Raw genomic sequence first — 25,288 nt, 5'->3', positions numbered from 1 at the left:
CTTCAGAGCGACTGCAGATGGAATCAGCAACTAGTTTAAGTGCAAACCAAACTATGCAAGCAAATGCATGTAATGACATTAGAACTGCTTGGTTTGCAATACCACTGCAATCAGCAGTAAACGCTGCAGAAGCGATCATAACAGCTTGGCAGCCAATCGGGCACTTCCGCCAGTAACATGCTACTGCATTGGTGGCTGATCGGGCACTTCCGGCACAATGCGACTCGGTTAGTGTGCTAGGCCCCATTGCCATGCATTTTTCATTGCATTACTCTGTGGTAAAACTGGGTAATGCAACACGGATTTTCAATGCAAGTGTAAATTTGGCCTGAGATTCATGCTTATGGTGCCCATGCACGATACAATAAAAACGTTCGATTTTCCCGTTTATTCGATCTAAATGATCGAATTGAATGAAAGTTGAAAAAAAAAATTTATCGATAAGAAATTCGAACGATTATCCCGTTTTTTCGGGAAAAATGATCGGACATGCTGGAAAAATCTTTATATTCGATCTAACAGAATAACCAAACTAAATTATCTAATTGAAAAATTGTACCATGTATGGCCACCTTTAAGCAGAGTCCCCTGATGGAAAAAGCACAGGTGAAGCTTTATACAAATAATGCAGTTTCTTGGTAAATAATATTGTTATATGATATAGGTTTGCATTAGGCTTGGCACTATTCTGTCGCTCCCCGCCAATCAAACCCGACGTCTCTCGCCGCAGCTCACTGGCTCTGCCTGTCTCTATGATGGCAGAACCATGTGAGTCGGACAGGAGCCGATTTCATTGGCTCCTGGCCGTGTCTATCAATGTAAGCTGCTCCCATTGGCTTACATTGATAGACACGGTCGGTAAGGAGCCAATGAAAGCGGCTTCTGACCGGCTCACATGACTCTGCCGTCATTGCAGACGGCAGAGTGGATGTCAGAAGGATCCCGGCATGTGGTGGTGACGGCGATTGCGGCGGGTATGCACAGCGATTCGTCGGGATTCTTTTGTTATTGTACCAGCAGTCTCTGGTCCTTAAGGGGGCAGAGACCGCTGGTACTAAAGTGGTTAATCTATTTGTTTCAGTTTTTATAAGTCTAAAATGTTTTCCAAAAGGCAACAGGGAGCCAATGATGGCCATTTCTTTGGTTATAATGTCCGTTGTACCCACGCTCACCCTCACCATCATATGGATCACACTGGGATTTCTACAACATGGAGCCAACGACGGCCTACTCATTGGTAAGAATGACTTTTGTACCCACACTCACCATCATATGGATCACACTGTGATGTCTACAAGATAGAGCCAACGACGGCCTCCTCTTTGGTAAGAATGACTTTCGTACCCACACTCACAGTCCATCATATGGATCACACTGTGATTTCTACCACTGGGAGCCAACGATGGCCTCCTCTTTGGCAATAATGACTGTTGTACCCACATTCCCCGTCATGTGGATCACACTAATTTCTACTGCTGGGAACCAACAATGGCCTCCTCTTTGGTAAGAATGACTGTCATACACACACTCACCATCACCATCATGTGGATCCAACTGTGATTTCTACTGCAGTGAGCCAACAATGGCCTCCTCGTTGGTAAGAATGATTGTCAGTAGTGAAACTAACCCTCACGATCTCATGGAGTCTTGATTAAAGGTGCCCATACACTCGTCAGATTGGCAGCAGATAGATAAGAAATGCATCTGATGATCTATCTGATGCGTTTTTAGAACATTTTTTACCAGGATAGAATTCCAAGAGATTTCAGTTTGAAATCTATTGAAATTCGATCTGATGGCATTTTTTTGCCATCAGATTTCCATTAAGGCCAATGCAAACTGATAAGCAATCTCATCAGATCGACCTAAATTTTCCATCCTGCCTGGTCGATGGAAATCCATCGAAATCAATCAAAATCGGCCATCGATCGGTCGATTGGCCAACCGATTTGCAAACGATCAATCGATCGATCGATCGGGATCGATCGGTCGGCCAGAAAATCGACTGAGTGTATGGGCCCCTTAAGTCTGCACATATTTTGTAGTTATTCCGACTCCGAGTTGGAGCATTTTCATTAATTTATATTCTAGCATAATACCTATAAAATATCCAGAATCAGTGGAATTTAATCTGCATATATCAGAGTCCAGTAACAAATTAGTTTGGACAGATTTTTGACATATGTACAGAGCACCAATAACACTGATGGAATAGCACCAACAATTTGATGCGTTTTTTCATCCTACAGGTTTTTATCTCTCGCAATAAAATAGAAAAGCAAAACAGCTCATAGCAAAGAGGAATGCACAGTAGCTTGACACTTCTAAAAAGCAGCATAAGTGCTTTCTGGGTCACTGCTTTTTGTACTCTGTTTTAGGACCTTGTCTGCAGCTGTGAGCAATCTCTCAGTCCACAGATGTACACATTTTTTGGGGGGGGTTTGTATGGCTAAATGATTTAATAGAAATATGTCTCCTGAGTAGTACTGTCTATCCTTGTCATCATGTATTATTATTATTATTTTTTTTAATTTATATAGCGTCAACATCTTCCGTAGCGCTGTACATAGTACAAACAAATAATGGGGAACAAATATACATGAGAAGTAAAAGACACTGTACAGTCATGGCATTGAATAGAATAAATACAAATACATACATAGTTGATGTGTAGTTGGTACATGTGCATATGCTAAAGTTACAGCGGTATGAGAAACACTAGGAGGAGGTCCCTGTCCTTGCGAGCTTTCAATCTAGAGGGTAGTGGGGAGGAAACAACAGGGAAGGAAACACAGGGGTTAGTGGGTGAGCCAGTGTGCCTTCAGAGCTGCCTATAGCAAATTATAGGCTTGTCTGAACAGGTGTGTTTTCAGAGTATGTTTGAAGGTTTCCAGACTCATGGTATGGCGAACCGGCTGAGGCAGAGCGTTCCAAAGGAAAGGGACAGCCCGTGAGAAGTCTTGGATGCGAGAGTGTGAGTAGGTGACTAGGCTGGAGGATAAAAGGGTCTCCTGTGAGGAACGGAGGGTCCGGCCGGGGAGGTATCTGGAGATTAAAGAGGAAATGTATGGAGGTGATAGCTTGTGTAGAGCTTTGTATGCAAGTGTGAGAAGTTTAAACTGGATCCTTTGGGCAACTGGTAACCAATGGAGACATTGGCAGAGAGGGGCTGCTTCAGAGGATCTAGAAGAGAGGTGGATGAGACGGGCAGCAGAGTTTAGTAGGGATTGGAGAGGTGCCAGTCTGCTTTTTGGTAGACCACAGAGTAGGGTGTTACAGTAGTCAAGACGGGAGATGAATAGGGCATGCACCAGCATTTTAGTTGCTTCTTGTGAGAGAAAGGGACAGATTCTGGAAATGTTTTTGAAATGGAAGTAGCAGGAGGTAGTTAATGGGCTCGATTCACAAAGCGGTGCTAACCCAGTAAAATACTTTAAGCGTGATAACCATTGCACCACGCTGGTGAAAAGCCAGTTTAGGCGTGATAAGTTTAAGCGTGATAAGTTTAGGCATGATAAGTTTAGGCGTGATAAGTTTAGATAAGTTTAGATCGCGTGCAAAGTCCCGCACGCAAAGCAGCACCATTAAACTCTTTGCGAAGTGCACCAGACTTTGCTAGCGCAAAACTTTTGATCAGCTGTGCACTGTGGTGCTAACCCAGTTGGTGCTTAAACTTATCACGCCTAAACTTATCACGCCTAAACTTATCATGCCTAAACTTACCACGCCTAAACTTATCACTCCTAAACTTATCATGCCTAAACTTATCACGCCTAAACTGAGTTTAGGCGTGATAAGGGGCTTTTCACCAGGGTGCTAACTGTTAGCACCGCTTTGTGAATCAAGTCTATTGTGTTGATATGCGGTATAAAGGAGAGCTCAGAGTCCAGAGTTACCCCCAAGCAACGAGCTTTAGGGGTTGATGCAATTGGGGTGTTATCTACATTGATTGTGACAATGGGAGGTGGAACAGAGAGTGAAGGTGGAAATATCACAATCTCCATTTTGCTCATATTGAGTTTAAGGAAGCGGGATGACATAAATGTAGATACAGCGGATAGACATTCTGGGACTTTTGATAGTAGTGTGGAGAGGTCTGGGGCAGAGCAATAAATTTGGGTGTCATCAGCATAGGAGTATCACCTCTTCCTACTCCTCACTGGTCTCATTCTTAAAGTGGACCCAAATTAAAAATACAAGATTTCAGAAATAAAATCTATTTTCTAAATTATAATAATAAATAGCAGCCTTTTTTCAGCTGCATGATGACAAATATAACATATTTTACATTTATTGGAGGAACCCCTCCCTTCCTTTCAAATTGCCGGGATTTTTCCGGCAAACTGGTGGAGTAGATGGTGTCCGGCAATGGAGGAATTGCTAATGGCTGCCCCCAGTATAACCCTAGCTATGAAAAGAGAATGGTGAAAAGCATTCACTGAAATTATCATAAGTTTGAAGGAGTGTTTATTTATCTTTGTATGTGTCAGAGTGGTGCAACTAAATAGTTTTAATTAAAAAAATGTTTGGTTTGGGTCCGCTTTAAGAACCTGAATTCCCGTGGAAGTCTTCAGTAATGGCCTGTGAAGGGGTAACCACAAAAGTTGAGCCACCCTGCTCTCCTAACTGGGTCCTCCTACCCTTTTTCATAATAAAGTTACAGTTCAACATCAGTGCATAAAATACTTTGGTCCTCTTCTTCTGGTTATTTAGACTTCTCTCCCAAAAGCCTAGAAAAGGGGATACAGGCACAGTTCTGCAAAGTGCTTGATGTAGACTGCATCATGTTACCCGGAGAGATTGGAAAAGGAGGATGTAGAAGAGGCCTGTTCAAGGTTCACCATATATTGGCTGTTCTGTGTCTGGACTGGAAGGAAGAGCAGAAGAAAAAGGTGGTGCTCACTCGGATAAAATGGCACAATGACCCCACAAGGTCACTACTAATCCACCAAAGACAGTAAGCTTACACCCAAATTTTAGATATAACCTTTAGTCACAACTGAGTCAATATTACACCAGCTGTTTTTGAAATGATTATCTAATACTAAAAATTGAAATAGAGAGACTGATAAGTGATAACATCTACTGTGACACCCTATCCCCGGCCAGTCATGAAGATATCAGCATGTATGCTTGCTGTGCTGATTATCTGTTGGGGTTAATCAAATATAAAATTAACTAAATGAATCATCTCTCTCTCTTTTGTTCTCTTCATATCACTGTCAGGCCAACAATGGCTCTAAAATCAAAGTCAAAGTGAATAAATATTACCGTATATGTATTTGTGCTTGTGCAACAGATGATTAAGTGGCGAATAGAAACAAGAACACAGTTAAGTTGACCAAAGTCTAATAAACATACTTTTTAATGTCAAGTGTTTAATTTTTTTTGACAGTTAACCTTCCAACAGTCCAGCAAAGAAACAGTTTACAAGTTAACAACAGCAGCTAAGGAAGCAATTGTGAAAAACCTTTCACCGGGAGAAGAGTACATTTTCCAAGTTGCAACAATTAAGGGGCAGCACTTAAGTGTATCTGAAGAGATCACAGCAACTACCAGTGAGTATACTGTACGAGGTTGCATTTGTCCATCACTGCAGCTCTGAGAAAGGCAGACTTTATTATTATTATTAGTAGTAGTAGTAGCAGTATTATTAGTATTATTATGATTAATAATCATAATAATAATGTATTTATTATATAGCTGCAACATCTTTGTCAATGTTTTTGCATATGGTTATGTTACCAAATGGCCCTCAGAGGAGTTCACAAGCTAACCCCTAACAATTTCAGTCATTATTTCATGTTCCAATTGCAGACTAAGGCCAATTTTGAGGGGGCACTGGTTAATCTATCTGTATGTTTTAGAGGTGTGGGAGAACACTGGAATACCCAGGGGAGACCCACACAAACATGGGGAAAACATTACATTTCATGCAGCTAGTGCCTTGGCCCAGATTTAAGGCAGGGACCCCAGCATTGCAAGGAGAGAGCGCTATGCACTAGCCACCGTGCTGCCTGTGCCACCCTACAGACTTGAAGTGCCACAGTGTAGTCAAAGTTGTTGAAAGAAAAAATATAATTATTATATGAATTTTAATGTTGTCAAAGTGGCCTGTATTTGAATTGTCATTGGATTGGACTTTTTATACTTTGCATTCACAGTCAGTAGGTTAGGAGCAGCCGAGTATAGAAAAGAGGTAAGAACAGTGAGTTGTTGTCCACAGCAGGAAGTTACCACCAATGTTGTAAAAAAGCAGTTATTTACCACCAAGCAAGGACCTATGGGTAGCATTCATACTCACTGGTTCCAGGGTCCATGGGGAGCTCCAACCCTGTTCCTGGAGATCTGCCAGGATGGTGTAGATGCCATCTTCTATCTTCTAGCAAGGACCTATGGGTAGCATTCATACTCACTGGTTCCAGGGTCCATGGAGAGCTCCAACCCTGTTCCTAGAGATCTGCCAGGATGGTGTAGATGCCGTCTTCTATCTTCTAGCAAGGACCTATGGGTAGCATTCATACTCACTGGTTCCAGGGTCCATGGGGAGCTCTAACCCTGTTCCTAGAGATCTGCCAGGATGGTGTAGATGCCGTCTTCTATCATCTACATGTAAGGCGGCAGGGCTTCAGCACTGGCGTGATAATCAGGGTATTAAAACCCTGAACAAACAGCGCTCAATGCTGGTACTTCATTCTAATCAACCGCGGCTTATTGCCTTGGGTCTGCAAGTCTGCAGTTAGTCCAGTCCTGCCAGTCAGTCTGTTCTGTCACATCAGTCCAGTCCTGCTAGTCAGTCTGTTCTGTCACCTCAGTCTAGTCCTGCCACTCAGGCTATCCTACTGTACCAGTCCTGTTAGCCTTCAAGCTGTACTGCTATTGCAGTCTAGCCATGCCACTCAGTCTGTTCACTTACACCAGGTGGCCAGTCCCTTCAGTCCATCCAGTTCTGTTCCAGCAGACCTGTCTAGCCATTCCTTTAATCCGGGCCTATTCTACTCCTTCATTCACTGCAGGGTTCACCCTTACTGTTCTTTTCTTCACCAGTGGGACAGTCCCAAGGGTGGTGACCTGGTGGGCACTAGGCAGCATAGTAGTCCATCATGTTTTAGGGGTAATGGCCCATCATCCCTTGCAGGGTGCTCTTGTGAAGATGGGTGCTCACTTATGGCTGATTCCCACTACAAGAGCTTTTTAAGCATTAGAGATTTTAATAGCTCTTGCTAATGCAATGCTATGGGAGATTTTTACAAAATCACAGCGCTCCATTGTGAACACACACATAGGATAACATTAGCAAGAGCTTTTAAAATCACAAAACACTCAGAAAAGCTCTTGTAGTGTGAACAAGCCCTTAGACTCCATGTCCTGGGAGTGCCCACATCAACCATTGGTGCCAAATTAACAGGGCCCTGACAGTAGCCTGTCATCTGCACCTAGGCCATAGACACCGCAGACTTATAATCTGTAAACCGTGACTAAAATGCAATAGAGGTAATGTGAATAGAAAAACTTATTTCACAGATATGTCATTCACCAATATATCTACTTTATTCTTAACTGCTGTAAATAAGCTGCAATCTTTACTTCCTTTTCCATTGACACAATGGGCACTTTTTAAAGCTAAATTCGAGGTTTTGGTGGCAGTGGGACAGGAAGTGAAAAGGATTCTCCTGTATGGATATAAAGCAGAATTTAACAGTTTCTAAACTGTGCAAAAGAGGTGCGAGGAAAAATGGGTGTGAAATAGTGGTAATAGAATATCAGTAATCTTACCCATATTGTACTTTAACCCTCTGTACCCTTATTCTCACTTGAACTTTCCCCAATCTATGCCTAACACTAATCACCTCTCACCTACATCCACCCCTAACCACCCCCCGCCGATGCCTAATTCTAACTACCCCTACTTACTGTCATAACAATAACAAGCCCCACACTTCTATTTTACACCAGAGTTGGGCTACACTGTAGCCTAACCCTCGTGAACTACTGGTTCCAGCATGCCTGCCACTTCCACTGAGTTCTAATGTTTCAGAACTCTGCCGCTGCTACTTCTCACTATTTTTATCATGCCCCCCTCATGCCCAGATTTCCAGCGATGGCCAGTATTTCTCTGTTATAGTATGGGTACCTATGTTGGCACCCAAATTTCCCATGCGCTGCTCGGGCCTGAATTGTCTGTTTCAGTTTCTAGCCATTCTCAACTCTTTCAAAATGTAATAGAGGGGTAGAAGGTTTTGGGCTAAGTAGAGCTTTAACATTTAAAAAAAGCATCCATTTCTTTCTCTATCCTTAGGACCCTCTGGAATTTGCAGACTTTCCCTGGAAGACAGAAATACTACTTCTGCAACTCTTGCATGGGACCCCATCACAAGCAGTTTTACTCATTACAGAATTCTGCTGTCTAATTATACATATACAAGAGAGTTCAATGTCTCCAAGGCACAGACCATGTATACTGTAGCACATTTGGTGCCTGGCGAAATATATAATTTCACAATTCAAAGAATGAAAGGAGATGTGGAGGGTGATCTTGCATCAATACAAATTATAGCAGGTGTGTTATGTTTTGTTCTGGTTACTGAATACTTTCATTGTTTCCCTAGAACCTAATGTGACATATGTAAGAGATAGAGAATCTTTCTAAGGCACAAACCATGTATAAGTAACACATTTGATACCTAGTGGGGGAATTTATCATTTCTCAATCCAGAGGAGAGATGAGATCACACTTCTCTGTACACTCTGCATGACTGGGGTGGGGGGCGACAAATGCAGCCCCCATACTGTCATAGGGCTACAATGGCAACTACAATATGGTTATGGCTGGAGGGACGACAAAGGCAACCATAATGCTGTTATAGGGACGGACAACAAAGGCTTTCCTAACCCTGATATATGAGGGGATGGGAGGATGAAGGCTGCCCTAATTTTGCCATATGAAAACCCTATACTGGCAAAGACCACTTAATGCTGCTATCTGAACGGTGGGGGTAAGGACAAATGCCACCTAATACCACTTCATTGGATAGGAAGGAGGACAGGGGGTAGGGGCTATCTTAGCATTAGCACAGGGCCCCATTTCACATATAATCAGCACTGCTAGAACTAACAGGAGAAATCTAGAATGAACAGATCAGTGTTAAGTTTGATCGTGTATATCAGAGGTGACCAAACTTTTTTGGCTTGTGAGCTACTTTAAAAAAATAGCAAGTCAAAATGATCTACCTATGTAGAATTTTAGGAGCACACTTGTATATACAGTATTGAAAATGTATTGAGGTTGGGATCTACCATGAAGTCCTTTGTAATCTACCGGTAGATAGCGATCTTCCTAATCGGCAACCCTGCTGTATATCATATCTGTCTGACATCAGTGCTTTAGCTGAAATTAGAAAAAGGTACACTTGCTGGTTTTCTATGAATGTGTTGTGGATCATCTCTACATTGTTCTTGCTAGATAATACATTGCAATAAGCAACTGCCAACTGTCAAACTACAAACATGCTTTTCTTAGCAAATATACATCCCTAGTGTCCAATCAATTTAGGGAGAGTTCACACTATGTGTGTTGCAGTGCCTTCGTTATAATCACACAACAATGCACTGCAATGGTCCCACAATGGGCGCATTCGCATTGGTGGGCTGCTTCTGCATTGCATCAGGTTCCATACAAGTAATGTGAGCTGTGCTGTGGGCTACTACCCATCCATCCCATCCATCCAGCTCTCTCTAAGCTTTTGGGGGGGGGGGGGGGTGTTGACATGGTGGCTCCAGAAGTGAAGGAATGGTAATGAATGGCTAGGCCCGAGGCAAGGACATCCAAGATGGAAAGCTGGGGAAGAGATGACCCAGGCCTACTGTCAGGCCCGGATGACCTCATAGGAGCCTATAAGCACAGATGTATCTGGCACCTTAGACTTCACCCTCCATGGACCTCTAAACACCTGAACTGCACCGCAACTGTCCCAGCTGTCATGCCTTCCTTACTTCCCTTGCCTGTCAGGTAGCTACAGGTGCCGCTTAGTGTTAGGTAGGCAGAGCTATCCTTGGTATTAAGTAGTTTGAAGTGCCCCCAAGTATTATGCAGCTAGAGGAACCTCAGTATTAAGTAGCTAGAGGTACCTCTGACTGAAGGGAGTTCTCATCAGTGGAATGCAGAGACCTGGGTGAGTAACCTCTCCTTTACACTCTCATCAGGGCTCTGCATAGGGAAGGAGGGAGGGAGACACTTGGGGAGGAGAGTGAGCTGCCTTTCCATCATAAGACACCTCTAGACGTGTGCCTACAATGCCTTATGGTAAATCCAGCCCTGCCTGCTGTGGTTCAATGGGCAAATTCACATTTGTGTAAGGGTTTGCAGGCTTGATGCTCGACCGGGACATACCGCAATACGAGCAGTTTTCCCCATCAGGTGCATCTGGTAAATTGCACACTAGTCTCTTCCTTCAGTAATGTGGTGCTGCTCACACTATAAAGACATTTTTACATGGTTGAGTTAGGTGGCCCCATTAATCTGTACTGAATGGCTGTGCCGCTCTGTACTCAACCGTGGCTACCACGGTACCTAGCTGTGTGCACTACTTGCCACTGCAGCCTTTCTGAACATCCTGTGTCATTTGTGCTAATTTAATTAAGATATGTCCGTTGTTATCTTATGTATGCAATACATTGTCAGCACCTAGCAAGTGAAAAAAGTAATTAAAAAAAAATAACACCAAACTTACCTAGTTTTGGGACAGCCTATTATGAGGACTTCCTAGCTTTCTGGTGGCTAAAAGGGTTTTTGCTTTGTTTTCTTGATAAAATGTGAAGATATGTTCTGTGAGAAAACTCAGGGAAAGTGATTTGTATTAGGGACGTTACATCAGATGATTTTTCTCCTCTTCAGTCTTGAGAGCTTGACTTGATGCACCTGTTAATAATGGGCGTGGTGAACATATCCAAACTCATTAATGTGAGGGAACTGTCTGTATACTTTTGATTGTGCCATACAAAGCTATACGGCCGCCAGTTCCCTGCCAGGTCCATTCCATTTTCAACTGCATCAAATTCCAATTTCAAGCAATAAAATGTTAGAAATTTATAGATTGGCTTGCAGATGTTAATATAACACTGGCAGATTTAATCAAAACCATTGAATCTACCCGTAATGTTGAAGCAATATTGACCATTGGATTGCCCCTTTCAGTTCAGTTCAGTTGTAAAAAAAAATTATGGTATTTGCATATGTCCCAGAGTTTCCTGCTTTATACTGCCATTTTAACAAATCCAGAAGAAGAGGCTGATTTGCTCAGTCCAAAGCTGTTCTGAACTGGGAAACGCAGCCAGACAAATAAAGGTATCAGAGTTCTGTGACGTAAAGAGACTTGCTTGTTATTTGGATCACACAGTATGTTTACTTCCAGTAGAGAGGATTCTCAGTTTAAGTTGCAATTAGTTGCCCAACTAGAGATAAGGTTACTTTCATGTGTTGTTACCTATTTTCATTTAAGTAGTAAATAGCCTGTACAGCATAACTAAAATGTTGGTGAAATATCCCCCTCTCTCTCTCTCTCTCTCTTTCTCTCTGTGTGTGTGTGTGCTGCAGCCCCTCTGTATTTGTACACACACACACACACACACACACACACACACACACACACACACACACACACACACACACACACACATATATATATATATATATATATATATATATATATCTCATGCAGTGGCACAAGAACAGGGGAGTGGCAACCACTGCATGGCATGTTGTGCATACAGCCAGGGGTTTCCCCCTCATTACTCCTAGTCTCTAGTTTTATCACAAAAACACATGATGGTTGTGGCATGCATCTAATCCTCAAACTATTTAATTTGTGTTATCTTATCCTCATGTATCTTGAAAATAGGGCAGCGATGCCCAGAACTGTCATAATCTACTATGCTGAATGTCTTTTGAGCTGCAGCCCTGTTGAACTGTTCCACCTATCTGTCTGTCTATCCATCTGCACATAATGGTGTATACGCTGTACACATATTTGCCATATGCTCATCTTCCTTGTAGCCCTGAGAAAATATTCTGAAAGAATGCTTTTATACTGCTGAACATATAACACTGTATAAAGAATTTTACAGAACATCAGCCAATAATCTCTTTTTTGTTTTTTCCTCGTCATCATCAAGAGCCTGAAAGACCCATAGGATTTAATGTCTTCAATATTTCAACACACTCCTTTTCAGTGCATTGGAGGCAACCGTACGGACGGGTAGAGAGATATCAAGTGGATCTCTTTCCTCAGTCTGGCTTTGTTACTGTCAGAGATCTTGGAGGTGGGGAGTATCAGGTATGTTTTTCATTATAGCATGTGGATGGGCAACTTTTGTTTATGCTCTGAGCTCATTGGAATATTCTTTGCAAAGCTGACCAACCGTGAAACTAGCATCCCTCCATCCGAGTTGTGTGTGTGTGTGTGGTTTTTCTTACATCGAACACGTACAAGATGATCTGTTTTCTTTTCGTCTAATTTGGCAGAAACTAAGTTCAGTTTTGAAGGAACTGTTATACAGTAATAACAACTGGCTGCTCTTTTTTTCTGAAATAATGATGCTTATTTATTTTATTTAACTGCACCATGAAACTTCAGTCAGTCACCAAGGAGTTCATGAATAGTTTAACAAAGGAAGAGGAGTGCTATTGAGTAATACAGACTCATTAATTGTGTACTGTGTGCGCAGACCTTCCTTTAAATCATTAATGCAGGCAACATTTCCCAGTAGCCATCAAAAAGACATAGGAACAATTCTCGTTTCTGAAGAGTAAAATAATGATTACCTTTCCTCTTGCTTTTCTGCTGCTTCTAAGGAGAAATAGAGATGTACAGGTATGCTGTTTTTATTATCTGCTCCGGTTTATGTGTGTTCGTTCTCTCTCTATCCTTTATTTAAGTGAGGAAAGAAGATCTAGAGATGGGCAGCAACGGAAAGTGGGATGTTAGTGCCAAGAGAAGTTTTTCAGTTTTCTTGGATAAACATTTTTTCCCAAGATGGAAATATTTCCCTGCTGCTTTTTGTTACCTAGCTCTATCCATCACTGTGGGAATGCAAGTCAGAAGCTTACAGATCCTCTAGGACTCAGTGATGCCAGCAGTTCCTGCGTGGAAGTTTTGAGAGCTTTGAGTGTTGCTTTCCTGTACGCTGCACGTAATATTTCATTGAATTCATGTTTCTGGCATTTTTAGGCGGATGTATCCAGTGCATCTCCTGGTACCGCATATACCGTAACGATTTCTTCCGTGTCATCTTCGGTCTATAGCTCAACGGACAGCAAGTCAGCATTGACCAACGAAACCAGTAAGTTTTATTTATGATGCTGCCTGTGCATCACAGAGTTTGGTTAAGAACGTTGCAGTTTCACACCTCTGAATGTACACAACAGCTGCATTATTGATAAACCGTCATGCAATTTAGTGTTTCACTAGCAAGCAGAATTTTCTTTCAGTCATTGAATTTTCATTCAAAATGTTAGATTCCCAGTTGAATTTCGGAGTGGTATGATATTGTTTTTAAATGTAGTGCTATATGTTTACACTGCTAAAAGTCATGAAAAATATTGCATTGCAGCTCTATGAACTAGCACAGCACAAGTCCCATAGGAACTATCAGACAATTAGTTTTTGCTGAGAGTCTGTGTTTTTCCTACTCTTTTAGGCACTAGCAAAAAAAAAACAAAAAACAACAACTTGACCACAAAGTCCTACAGGCAATTTTCTTGTGACTTTTCTCTATTTTAGCTTGTCTCATCTTGTCTAGACAATATCTTTTCAGCAACTAGTAATCATAATAATTCAAACACATGGTATAAAAAAATGTTTTTTTTTGTTTACTTTATTTGTATTTATGTCGTGCTGAAATCGTCTACAGCGCTTTACAGAATATTCAGTATTATCTTTAACTGTCCCTCAAAGGCTGCTAAAAACCTAATCTCTACGATGGCTGCATGTCCACCATGGTCTAAGGTCAATTTTGGGAGAAGCTTTTAAAATGTATCAGTATGTTTTTATGATGTGGGAGGAAACTGGACTGTCTGCAGGAAACTCATGTGAATGTGAGGAGAACATGCTACTAGTTTCCTGTCTTAATTTGGCAGTGGCATAACTACAAATCATGAGGCCCCCCCAGCAAAACCCATATAAAGTATAGTCACAAAAACACCTGAACTGAAGGATGCACCCCTTTATCAGAGGGAGTGAAGTAGTATTTTAGGGCCCCATTACAGCTCTCCCCCCCCCCCCGGGTTGCAGTGCAAGTTTTACATTGGGCCCCCCCCCCTGCACTCTATACATAACAATTGATACGGTGCTTTAAAACCTGCCAAGGACAACCAGTGTCTGAGGTGCAAGAAGGGGATCAAGGAACAGCTTGTTAATGATTACTACTAATCAAAGCATCTGTAGAAGTGATTATTACCAGCAAATTACCAATAAAGGACTTATACTGGGGTTAAGGGAGGGCTCCTCTGGTCCAAGGGCCCCAGGGGAAATCGCATCCTCTGCACCCCCTATTGCTACGCCACTGGATAAGATGAAAAACACAGGAAGTTTAGTAAGTCAGGTTTGTCTTTTTTACTGACCTTATATTATAAAATACCCATTTAGAAGCTAGCAAACTTCAGGACCAGAGCATGTTTCACTGCTCATTCGCTTCTCATTAACTTGCATAGACGAATATCTATGCCCCTGGAGCAAAAGGGTACTTCAAATAAGGTGGGACTTGTCTTGTTCTAAACAGGTGCTAAAAAAAAATGCATTATATTAGGTGAAAAAAAAACGAGGCCCTGAGGGTAATGTGTCAAGGCCAAGATGTTCCTTGAACATCAAACCAGTAAATGTTGATTCAGGTAATACCTTTTAAGTGCCCACCAATAATACAATTTTGATTGTGCAATCTTACCAAATCTGAGTAGTAGAAGCATAAATGGAAGGAACATACCGGTACTTTGATTTAATACTTAAGGCTGCCTTTTATATTACATAGAAGTGGTAAGATTGTGCAGTCACTATTGTATTTATTAATGGACTGCTCTAATGACTAACTATGCAGTCAAAAGATCTGCTCCATGACTTATACAGGACCATACATTACTCGCTCGGCCAAGACGTTTCTTAAACTAATTATTTATCTACCGTTTGTCAACTTTATGGAGTGTATTGTTCCAGACGAGCAAAGGATATTTAAAGGGAACCTGAAGTGAGAGGGGTATGGAGGCTGCCATATCTATTTCCTTTTAAGCAATACCAATTTCCTGGCTATCCTTCTGATTCTCTGCCTCTAATACTTTTAGCCATAGACCCTGAACAAGCATGCAGTATATCAGGTGTTTCTGGCATTACTGTCACATCTCACAAGATTAGCTACATGCTTGTTTCTGGTGTGATTCAGACACTTCTGCAGCCAAACAGACCAGCATGGCTGCCAGCCAATTGGTATTTTTAAAAAGGAAATAAACATGGCAGCCTCCATATACTTCTCACTTCAGGTTCCCTTTAACCTCCTTGCCGGTTATCCCGAGCTCAGCTCGGGGTAACCTGCGCAGGAGGATTTCTCAGGCCCCGCTGGGCCGATTTGCATATTTTTTTTTTGTTACAAGCAGCTAGCACTTTGCTAGCTGCTTGTAACTTCCGCTCGCCGCCGCTCGCCGCCGATCCGCTGCAATCCGAGCCGCCTCCCCCCCCAGACCCCTGCGCAGCCTGGCCAATCAGGGCCAGGCAGCGCTGAGGGGTGGATCGGGATTCCCCCGCCCCGTCGCCATGGCGACTGGGGAAGCCCAGCAGGAAATCCCGTTCTGAACGGGATTTCCTGCTTACTCCGATCGCCGGAAGCAATCTAAATGGCTGAAGAACTGCCGCTGCTCAGCGGCTATCATGTAGCGAGCCCTGGGCTCGCTACATGATTTAAAAAAAATAAAATAAAAATAAAAGTGCTGCGCTGCCTCCTTGCCGGGGGAATTAGACCGGCAAGGAGGTTAAATACTGTGTATGTCCTTTTCAAATGATTCAATGTATGGGTTAAGAGATAATTGTGCACTACTTCTATATAAACCCCACCCTGTTTATACTGCCATGCCATGTTGACTGCACAGATTATGCATAGGCACAGCATAGAGGAACAGTGGACCCAACTTGTGACTTGCAACATTGGGCCCCATTTTCAAATCTGGGCCAGGACACTATCTGCATGGAGTGTGTATGTTTACCCTATGTCTGTGTGGGTTTCCTCCAGGCTCTCTGGGTTCCTCCCCAACTTTAGCCTTAGACTATGATAGGGACATTCAGGGGCGTAATTACAAATCATGGGAGGGGCCCCAATGTACAATCGCTTTCCTTTGCCTACTCCTGGTGACCCTTACAGCCTGGGGTCCCATCTTGCAAGGGTCATAAAACAAGTGTGGCCATTAGAAGCTTTACACCCATAACATGTGTAGCCACAAAAACACCTGATCTGAAGGATGGATGCCTGTATTGAAATGAATGAAGCAGTAGTTGCCCCCCCCCCCCCTTTACAGCTCTGGGCCCCCCTGTGGTCTCAGAGGCTGCTCCCCTGTAATTACTCCCCTGGGGACATTTGCTTGGGTTTTAGGTAGTGATAAGATAGTGACTTCCTCTCATGGACAACTAGTGTCATGGCTACGGACACTGTAAAGTGCTGTGAAAGATGTCAACACTACGGTATATAAATACACAAGAGCATATGTAAGCCTGTTTTTCTGAATGTATTTATTATCCATGAGCTAGAATAAGTTACACTAGCACAGCAATAAATAAAAGGTACTGTGCAGCCAAAGAGATGATGTGTGATTGCTGCTGGCTGGTTAATGCAGCCCAGTGTTATTTGCATGGTGCTCTCAGAAATGACATTTTCTAATATATAAAGCTAATCAAAATAGGGCAACAATTAAAAATGTATTTCACTAATATGATTTCTTGGCTTTGTGCTTTGTCAAGTGCAAAGAAAAAAAAAAAGTGTCTATTTTGTGTAAATATTTCCCGCATTGTACCTATCAAACTGGCACTGATGTTAGGCTATTCTGCATAGTTTTACAACATTGCATTTTTAGCATTCTTTTTCAAGAATGTTTTACAAGTTTGTGTATTTAATCATCTTTTGTAATGGTGTATCAGGGAGAAAAGCATGATGTTCACAGTTCATATTTCATACAAATTATTTTTCCTTACTTTCCTCCAGTTTGTGTTGCCTTCCATGTATTTTCAGTTGCTGTGGCTTCTCAGTGACACCTGTTTCTGGTCACTTCCAGTTCCAGGACCCCCGCTGAATCTAGCTGGAGAGAGAGTGGGCTCTGCAGGAATATTACTCTCTTGGTCCATACCACGGAATACAAATGGCAAGATTGTGGGGTACTCTGTCATTTACAGGGAGGTTTGCCCATGGATGCAATCATCATACACTCAGGTAGCAACAACACCTGACAGCCTGGAAATTCTCTTGACAAGTCTGACTCCTGGAACTACATATGAAATAAAGGTACGCTGAACATTTTCTAAGTGCATGCAGTGTCTTGTTAGAGCTGATCTGTGGAGCATGTAGTTCCTTGGTACATGGCTATCTGATATTAGGTGCAAACTAACTCTGTGGGGAGAGATTGCACGTAAAAGTTTCCAAACCACATTCAGAAAGGCAGTAATGTTCAGAAAAGATCACACCCTGAGACACGATTAGAGAAGATCCCTCTCTAAAGCATAATGAATGACTAGTTCACTGGAATTTGCTTGGGGTCTTGAAGGACTCTTGAATGACAGGAAGCTTCCTTTAGTAGAGCAGCAACATCCAGAGACAATCCTTCAATGCATGGCTAATTCATTCAGATCAATCTGGGTTCCAGAAGGACTCAGACAGGAAATCTAGTTTAGTAGAGCAGTAATGCCCATAGACATTCCTTCCTCAAAGTATGGCTAGATCTTTGGAATCAGTCTGGGGTCAGTGGGGTGCAGAAGGAGAGGAAGTAGAACAGTAACGTGTCTAGAATCATTTCATCCTGAAAACAGGGCTAGCTGATTGGAATCCATTTTTAATTCAGAAGGACCCAGACTGGAACTGCATCATAGTTGGGCAGTGATGTTTAAGGATAGGCCTTCCTTATATAATGATTATTAGTAAACAAATCAGTTTTTTGTTTAGAAGGACTCTGGTTTTCTTTCATTCTTCACTTGGCAAAATAGCCAACTCAGGCCTTAACTTAGTAACCAACTTTGGAGTCTGTTGATAAACACTGGGTGAATCTAGGGACATTCAGCTACTGTAGCTTTATTCAAAAGTTAATATAGATATGATCAACACTTATACATCATACACTCCACATTCTTTGGGGATAGAGCCTGCAAGGTGTTTACAAGCTAATCATGATGATTGATACATGTTAAACCACAATACGAGTAAATCATATGCTTGCTAATGGCTAAAACATCTATTGTTCTCTTCTGCTTAAATGACATTTACAATGCGTATGTGCTTGAAGGACCCCTGAACTGAGAGAGATATGGTGGCTGCCATATTTATTGAAAGGCAATGTTGTGAGAAAAATCAGAGGAAGTTCAGAGAGGAAGGTGGTGGCCTCAGGTGCTGCTTCCTGTGCAAGACTGTATCTAGAGTGAAGGCAGACAACAAGAGACTGAACACTGCAATAGTGGTATTGATGCAGGGACATTGTATGTGGGGTTGGAGACACCCATATGGGCTACCAGCAGTCGAGCTTGCATCCCTCTTAGGAGTTGGGGACCGGCATTAAATGATAGCCCCTCTGGTTCCTGGGTTTCCCTTCTTTTGCCTCGGGCCATGTTTGGGGAAGTTTTAAAAGGTTCCAATATAGACGTAGGTCACGTTTTGTGTGTGGATAAATGTGCTCAGTGGTGGCTCCAGCTTCAAAGTTTTTTGACACAAGGGTCCCTGAACCTAAGGAGCCCACTGGGGTTATTTTCAAGTCACTACATTAGATCTTTATTGGTGCTATAGTGGTAATGGCTGCGGCTGCCTGCATATATGTCCACTCCTTGAAACATCTGTCACTGATCCAATTTTTCTCTATTCAGACATAATTAGTCTCACTGTATTCCAGTGGAATTTCATAGCTTTACAAATAGCTTTATTTACTCTTTCCAGTTGATTTGTTTTTCCCATTTTCTGACAAATATCCTCTGATCTTATGTTTAACCTAAACATCTTGTGAAATTTTCATGAAACTTTGGTGGTTGGCGTAAAGTCTGGTTGGGTTCAGTTAGGTGAACCAAATGATCAGTTACATTTGGTTACTTAGTTTTTTTGCATTTGTAAGGAAGCACTTACGTATTTTTTCACATAGTTGATATGAGTGTTGGATACGTTTGCTGCTTGAATAAATACGTTGGTAATTGATTGTGTTGGTAAAAGATTGTGGCATGGTTATTTGAATTCCCATTGTTTGAAATTATGATTTGTTTAAACCTCAAAACTCTACAAAAATAAAGGATATCAGGACAGGGGCATACAGATTCCACCACATACAGTGGGTAATGGGAGGGAAGCAGGACATTTGGGTGATGCCAGCAGCGTGGGAGCTTGGGCTCTGTTATAGACACCTATAGGAATTTTAGGTACATATGAAAATTTGGGAGACACAGGCACCTCAATAAATAGCGGACACCAGGGCATTTGCCATATTTTTTTTAATAAAAAATTCCATTTTCTGCACCTGCAAATTTTTTTGGGTTTTTGTGGCGGTGAGGAGGAGATGGTGAGACAAGGTTAGGCGTTAGAAAGGGGGGCTTTAAGGTCAAGCGTCAGGAAGGGAGGCTTTAAGGTTAGGTATGGGGGCGGTGGTTTAAGGCTAGGTGTTAGGGTGTGGTTAGGGTTAGGCATTGGAGGGTTCTGTGTGAGAGTAGAGTTAGGTTTAGCTGCAGTAAAATATTGGTAATATTTACCGATACCGATACTTACAATATTACCACTATAAAGAGTAGAATATCTGTAATCAAAATCAAATCTAAAAGCCTCTACTGTATTCCTATCCTCCTAGACCTCTCTTCTGCTTTTGACATGGTGGACAACCCTCTACTTCTCCAAATCCTCTCATCCATGGGCATTCATGGTCTTGCTCTTTCCTGGCTTTCCTCCTACCTCTCACTCCGGCACCACCTCCTCTCCACGTCCCCTCACTGTGGGAGTTCCCCAAGGTTCAGCCCTTGGACCTCTCCTTTTCTCTATCTACACATATGGTCTTGGTGAGCTCAACAGTACCTTTGGCTTCCAATATCACCTATACGCTTATGATACCCATATCTACATTTGAACACTTGACTTGAATACCTTAACAGCTTGTGTCCCTGACTATCTCAATGCAATCACCTTCTTCATGTCCTTCCGTTTTCTAAAATTCAATATGGACAAGACTGAAATGGTAATCTTCCCACCTCACAATTCAATGCCCCTGCCTGACATCACTATGTCTGTTGATGGCACTTCCATAACACCTGTCCCCAAGGCTCGCTGCCCAGGTGTAATTTTGGACTCTAGTCTCTAATTCATTCATTCTCATTCATAACTATCTTGACTGAGTAATTTTACACGTAATCAGTTGCTCTCACGTATAACTGAAAAATAAACAATGTACTGCTATGGAGGAAAAAAAAACACTTACCAACAAATTAAAGAGAACCTCCAGACTAAAAATCTACTCAGCAGCACTGAAAAGGCCCTTATGGATGGACTTTCCCAATAGAAACACATTATTTAATCCACTGCTATTCAGTATGTTCTGCTCTATAGAGATGAAAAAGGGAGAGGAAGAGAACAAGTGGAAGTAAACAAGCTGCCAATGATTGTGTCAGTATATACATAATAATAGCAATGGCTTTCCAGGACTTGGAAAAGGTGAAAGCACCTGAAACATTCTTAAATAAGCATTTTGATAGACCTAAGTTTCAAATCTCTACAAAGCTTTAGATGGGAAAAGGGACACTCACTCACTGACAGCAGGGTTTGATCAACATGTCAAAAAATGTATTTTGTGCGATAGAGGACATATCTATGTGCTAAGTGTCTAAGTACTTTTTGTCACTCAGGAGCTAATCTAAACACAAGTGATACAATAATTCTGACCCTTGTATGACAAGCCTGAACTCTCTGACACACATGCATACTTTCAGTTACTGTTGTCTGAAATAATCAATACTGTAATGATCATTTTTGAGTTCCATCTCTTTAAAGGACTACTATTACAAAAAATTATAAAACTTGAAGATATATGTGTACACATACGTATAAGATGTACATCTGTCCCTGAGTAAGCTGCACTAGAAATTACTTTCTTCCTATGTTGCTGTCACAGTAGGTAGTTCAAATTTGACATTTCTGACATGTTTTGGACTAGTTCAACTCCACAGGGAGGATTTTTCTCAGAGACAAATGTACATCCTATATGTATTCATACACATGTACTGTATTTTAAATTTCACAACGTTTTGCAATAGTGGTCCTGGTACTCACTAGATGGATCAAAAACATATCTGCAAAATGGATCAGTTTTTAATAGGCGTCAGTTCTTTATCTGTCGCCCTCCGTTCTTTTAGCACTCGGTCAATGCGACAGATGCATCGATCTGGAAAATTTGCTGCAGACCCAAACTTGCAGTCCATTCGGCTAAACGTGTCGAACAAATCCGTTCTAATGGAGCAATGTGAACAGATCCTATTGATAAACACATTGGGCTTGTTCACCTCTGTTAGTATCCGGTCCGTTTAACTCAACTAAATGGACCGATTTAAAGCCAATGTGAACTGAGCCTTAAGGTTAATGGGTTTATTTTTTTGTACTGATGCATCCAGTGAACGGATATGAACTAAAAGAAAAGTTAGTACATACGGCATTACATCTTCTTTACGTTTATGCTTTTTTCAACATATTGAATGTTTTTTTATGATAGGTTGGAAAATGTCTCGCAAAGCTACACTTTTCAGCCTGTAGTGGGACACAGTGTTTTTCAGCTCTGGGTATAGGAGCTGGTATCTTTGAGCAACTTAAAAAATTATACATAATTTTAATCTAAAATAAACATGTTAACTAGTAATGAAACACTAACTCTCATAGTAAGCTTTATACTAACCGTAACCCTCACTTTAATCTCAACCACTGGCGTACCTACTGGGGATGCAGCCCCATCAGCTGCAGGGGGGCCCGCCAGCCATGTTCGGGGGGAAGCGCTGCCGCCCCCGATTGTGGGACCCCCCCAGCCAGGAACTGTCCGCAGCGTCTAATAGACGCCGGGCCAGTTCATTCCCCGCAGCCCCGCAGTCTCCCGGGAGGCAGAGCAGGACTACGGCAAGATGGCTGCTGAAGCCCTGCACTGGAGTCTCCAGTACAGGGCTTCGGGCGCCATCTTGCCGTAGCCCTGCACTCTGCCTGTCAGCGCGGGAGATGTGCTGCAGGAGGATCGTCGGGGAGCTACGCGCCACATGCTGGGAGAGGAGACTTCTGCCAGGTAAGTGAATTGTTTTGTTTTTTTCACAGGTGCAATTTTTTTTTTTTTTTGGTAACTGCTGCCCACATTGCTATTTTCTGGTGTCTGCTGCCCACATTGCTATTTTCTGGTGTCTGCTGCCCACATTACGATTTTCTGGTGTCTGCTGCCCACATTGCGATTTTCTGGTGTCTGCTGCCCACATTACGATTTTCTGGTGTCTGCTGCCCACATTGCGATTTTCTGGTGTCTGCTACCCACATTACGATTTTCTGGTGTCTGCTGCCCACATTGCGATTTTCTGGTGACTGCTGCCCACATTGCTATTTTCTGGTGTCTGCTGCCCACATTACGATTTGCTGGTAACTGCTGCCCACATTGCGATTTTCTGGTGGCTGCTGCCCACATTTCGATTTGCTGGTAACTGCTGCCCACATTGCAATTTTCTGGTGCCTGCTGCCCACATTGCGATTTTCTGGTGCCTGCTGCCCACATTGCGATTTTCTGGTGACTGCTGCCCACATTGCGATTTTCTGGTGACTGCTGCCCACTTTACGATTATTTTCTGGTGACTGCTGCCCACATTATGATTTTCTGGTGACTGCTGCCCACTTTACGATTATTTTCTGGTGACTGCTGCCCACATTGCGATTTTCTGGTGACTGCTGCCCACTTTACGATTATTTTCTGATGACTGCTGCCCACAGTATGATTATTTTATGGTGACTGCTGACCACTATACGATTATTTTATGGTAAAATGCTGCCCACTTTACGATTATTTTATGGGGAAATGCTGCTCACTTTACGATTATTTTATAGGGAAATGCTGCCCAATTTGCAATTAATTTCTGGTGAAATGCTGCCCAATTTACGATTAATTTCTGATGAAATACTGCCCAATTCATGATTAATTTTTGGTGAAATGCTGCCCAATTTATGATTAATTTCTGGTGAAATGCTGCCCACTTTACGATTCATTTCTGGTGAAATGCTGCACAATTTATGATTCATTTCTGGTAAAACATTGCTGCATTAGGATTATTTTATAGTGAAACGCTGCCCCATTACGATTATTTGGCGCCTATGGGGGGTCCCCATCCTCATTTTCGCAGGGGGGCCCAGTGATTTCTAGTTAGATCCCTGATCTCAACCCTTATCTAAGGCTAGGTTTCCATTTGTGCGGCGGCATGCGTCTTGTGATGCCGGCACAGCTGCTGCCTCTCGCAGCCGAATCCCTCTAGCCGTGCTATGCGCGGCTATGGGATTCGGACTGCTACGCACGAAATTATGCTGAAGGGCCTCAGATTTTTCCTCGGCCACGAATTCGGATGGCTTTCATAGACTTCTATAGGCTGCTAAAATCCATCCAAATTCGTTTGCGGGGAATCGTCCCACATTCGCAGCAGTGGAAACCGGCCTTAAGCCCCAAAACTAACATTGAGGGTGCTTTCAGGTTGCCGCGGAACCACAGTACTAGCACGGTAATCCCCGTAGGCCTGTTTTTGGCGGTGCAGTGTGGCCCCCCGGACCGCCCCGCTAATGTCAGCCGGTAGTCTAAAACCTGCTTCACCCTTAAGGTGGTCACTAACGATCCAATCTTTTTCATCCAATCTTACCATTTCTATGTAATATAAGAGAATTGCCTATAGTATCCATTTAATGCATTCACTCAATTTACCCTTTTACTACATAGATTTGGTAAAATTGGATGGAAAAGATTGGATCATTAGTGGCCACCTTTAGAGTAAAGCTAACACTAACTATTCCTTATGGTGGCCACTAATGATCCAATCCTTTTGTCCAATTTTACCAAATCTATGTAGTATAAGAGTAAATTGAGTGAAGATGTTGAATGAATACTTTAGGCAGCCCCTTATATTACATAGAAATGGTAAGATTGGACAAAAAATATTGGATCATTAGTGGGCACCTTAAGACAACAAAAACACCCTAATATGACCTCTTCTTTTAGATTAACCTCATTCTAAGCCCTAATTAAATCCTTTATTTTACTGCATAGCTACTCGGACAAAGAAAAATTCTGACTTTTTAATTAGAGAAATGAACAGAGCACTGCCTGTGTACAAAGTACATTACTCCAAAACACCCAATAAGATATTAGTTTATCATAGGATTGTAGTTTATTTCTGGGAAATAAATGATATCCTTAATAACCTACGGTATATCACAGCAGATAAACTCATCCACAGATAAGCCCACTCCCCACACAGTGACCTGCTAGTAGACCGCCATCCACAAATGTCTGACCCTAGCTCTCCATGTTGGAAGCATGCCTCTGCTGCAGAGTGAGTGTTGGAAACATACTGGTAACCATAGCTATCTCTTCTCACTCCAACTTCAGTCCTCACATCTACCCTGTAGCGTTGTAACTCACCGTAAGAGTTCAAGGCTCACTGATTAGAGGCCACAGTGAAGTCTCAGAGCTCTTGCATTGAGTTACGAAGCTGCTGCGGAGACCTAAGGACTAAAGCTTAAGCAAGGAAAAATATTATGATTATAGGCAAGCTTTCAAAGTGTACTCTGCATAGGGAAGCCATGACTTGTGGTCCTGTGGGTGATCCGACCCCACCACTTTTAGCCCAAAAATTTGTTATGAAGTTATTTTGTTTTCCAGTCAATGGCATTGGAAAAAATGTTATTGGCAACATATTATTAACTTATACCAATAAAAAAACAATAATCAGTTTCATGAGTGGCTTCACTCAGCAGGCAAGGTATTGGAAAACTGCAAGAAACACCTGATTTCTGCAAGTCATCAACCAATTCTCTGTGAATT

General features: G+C 42.2%; 1 protein-coding gene across 5 annotated transcripts in view; it reads left to right on the top strand.

Annotated features, from left to right (window-relative positions):
• The window catches only part of PTPRQ (protein tyrosine phosphatase receptor type Q), a 356,602-nt gene that overhangs the window by 61,336 nt on the left and 269,978 nt on the right, over nucleotides 1-25,288 (top strand). For 4 of the 5 annotated variants that reach the window (XM_068276873.1, XM_068276874.1, XM_068276872.1 and 1 more), the window contains exons 1-4: nucleotides 8,358-8,560; nucleotides 12,172-12,332; nucleotides 13,227-13,338; nucleotides 17,300-17,526. In XM_068276873.1, coding sequence (XP_068132974.1) covers nucleotides 8,455-8,560; nucleotides 12,172-12,332; nucleotides 13,227-13,338; nucleotides 17,300-17,526 — 606 coding nt within the window. In that variant the 5' untranslated portion in view covers nucleotides 8,358-8,454. Of the gene's footprint in view, nucleotides 1-5,395; nucleotides 5,559-8,299; nucleotides 8,561-12,171; nucleotides 12,333-13,226; nucleotides 13,339-17,299; nucleotides 17,527-25,288 lie in introns of those variants that run through there. The other variant, XM_068276870.1, reaches the window with a different exon arrangement.

This window comes from Hyperolius riggenbachi, chromosome 3, assembly GCF_040937935.1.
Source record: "Hyperolius riggenbachi isolate aHypRig1 chromosome 3, aHypRig1.pri, whole genome shotgun sequence".
Classification (NCBI taxonomy): domain Eukaryota; kingdom Metazoa; phylum Chordata; class Amphibia; order Anura; family Hyperoliidae; genus Hyperolius; species Hyperolius riggenbachi.
This window is presented reverse-complemented; position numbering and strand designations above follow the sequence as displayed.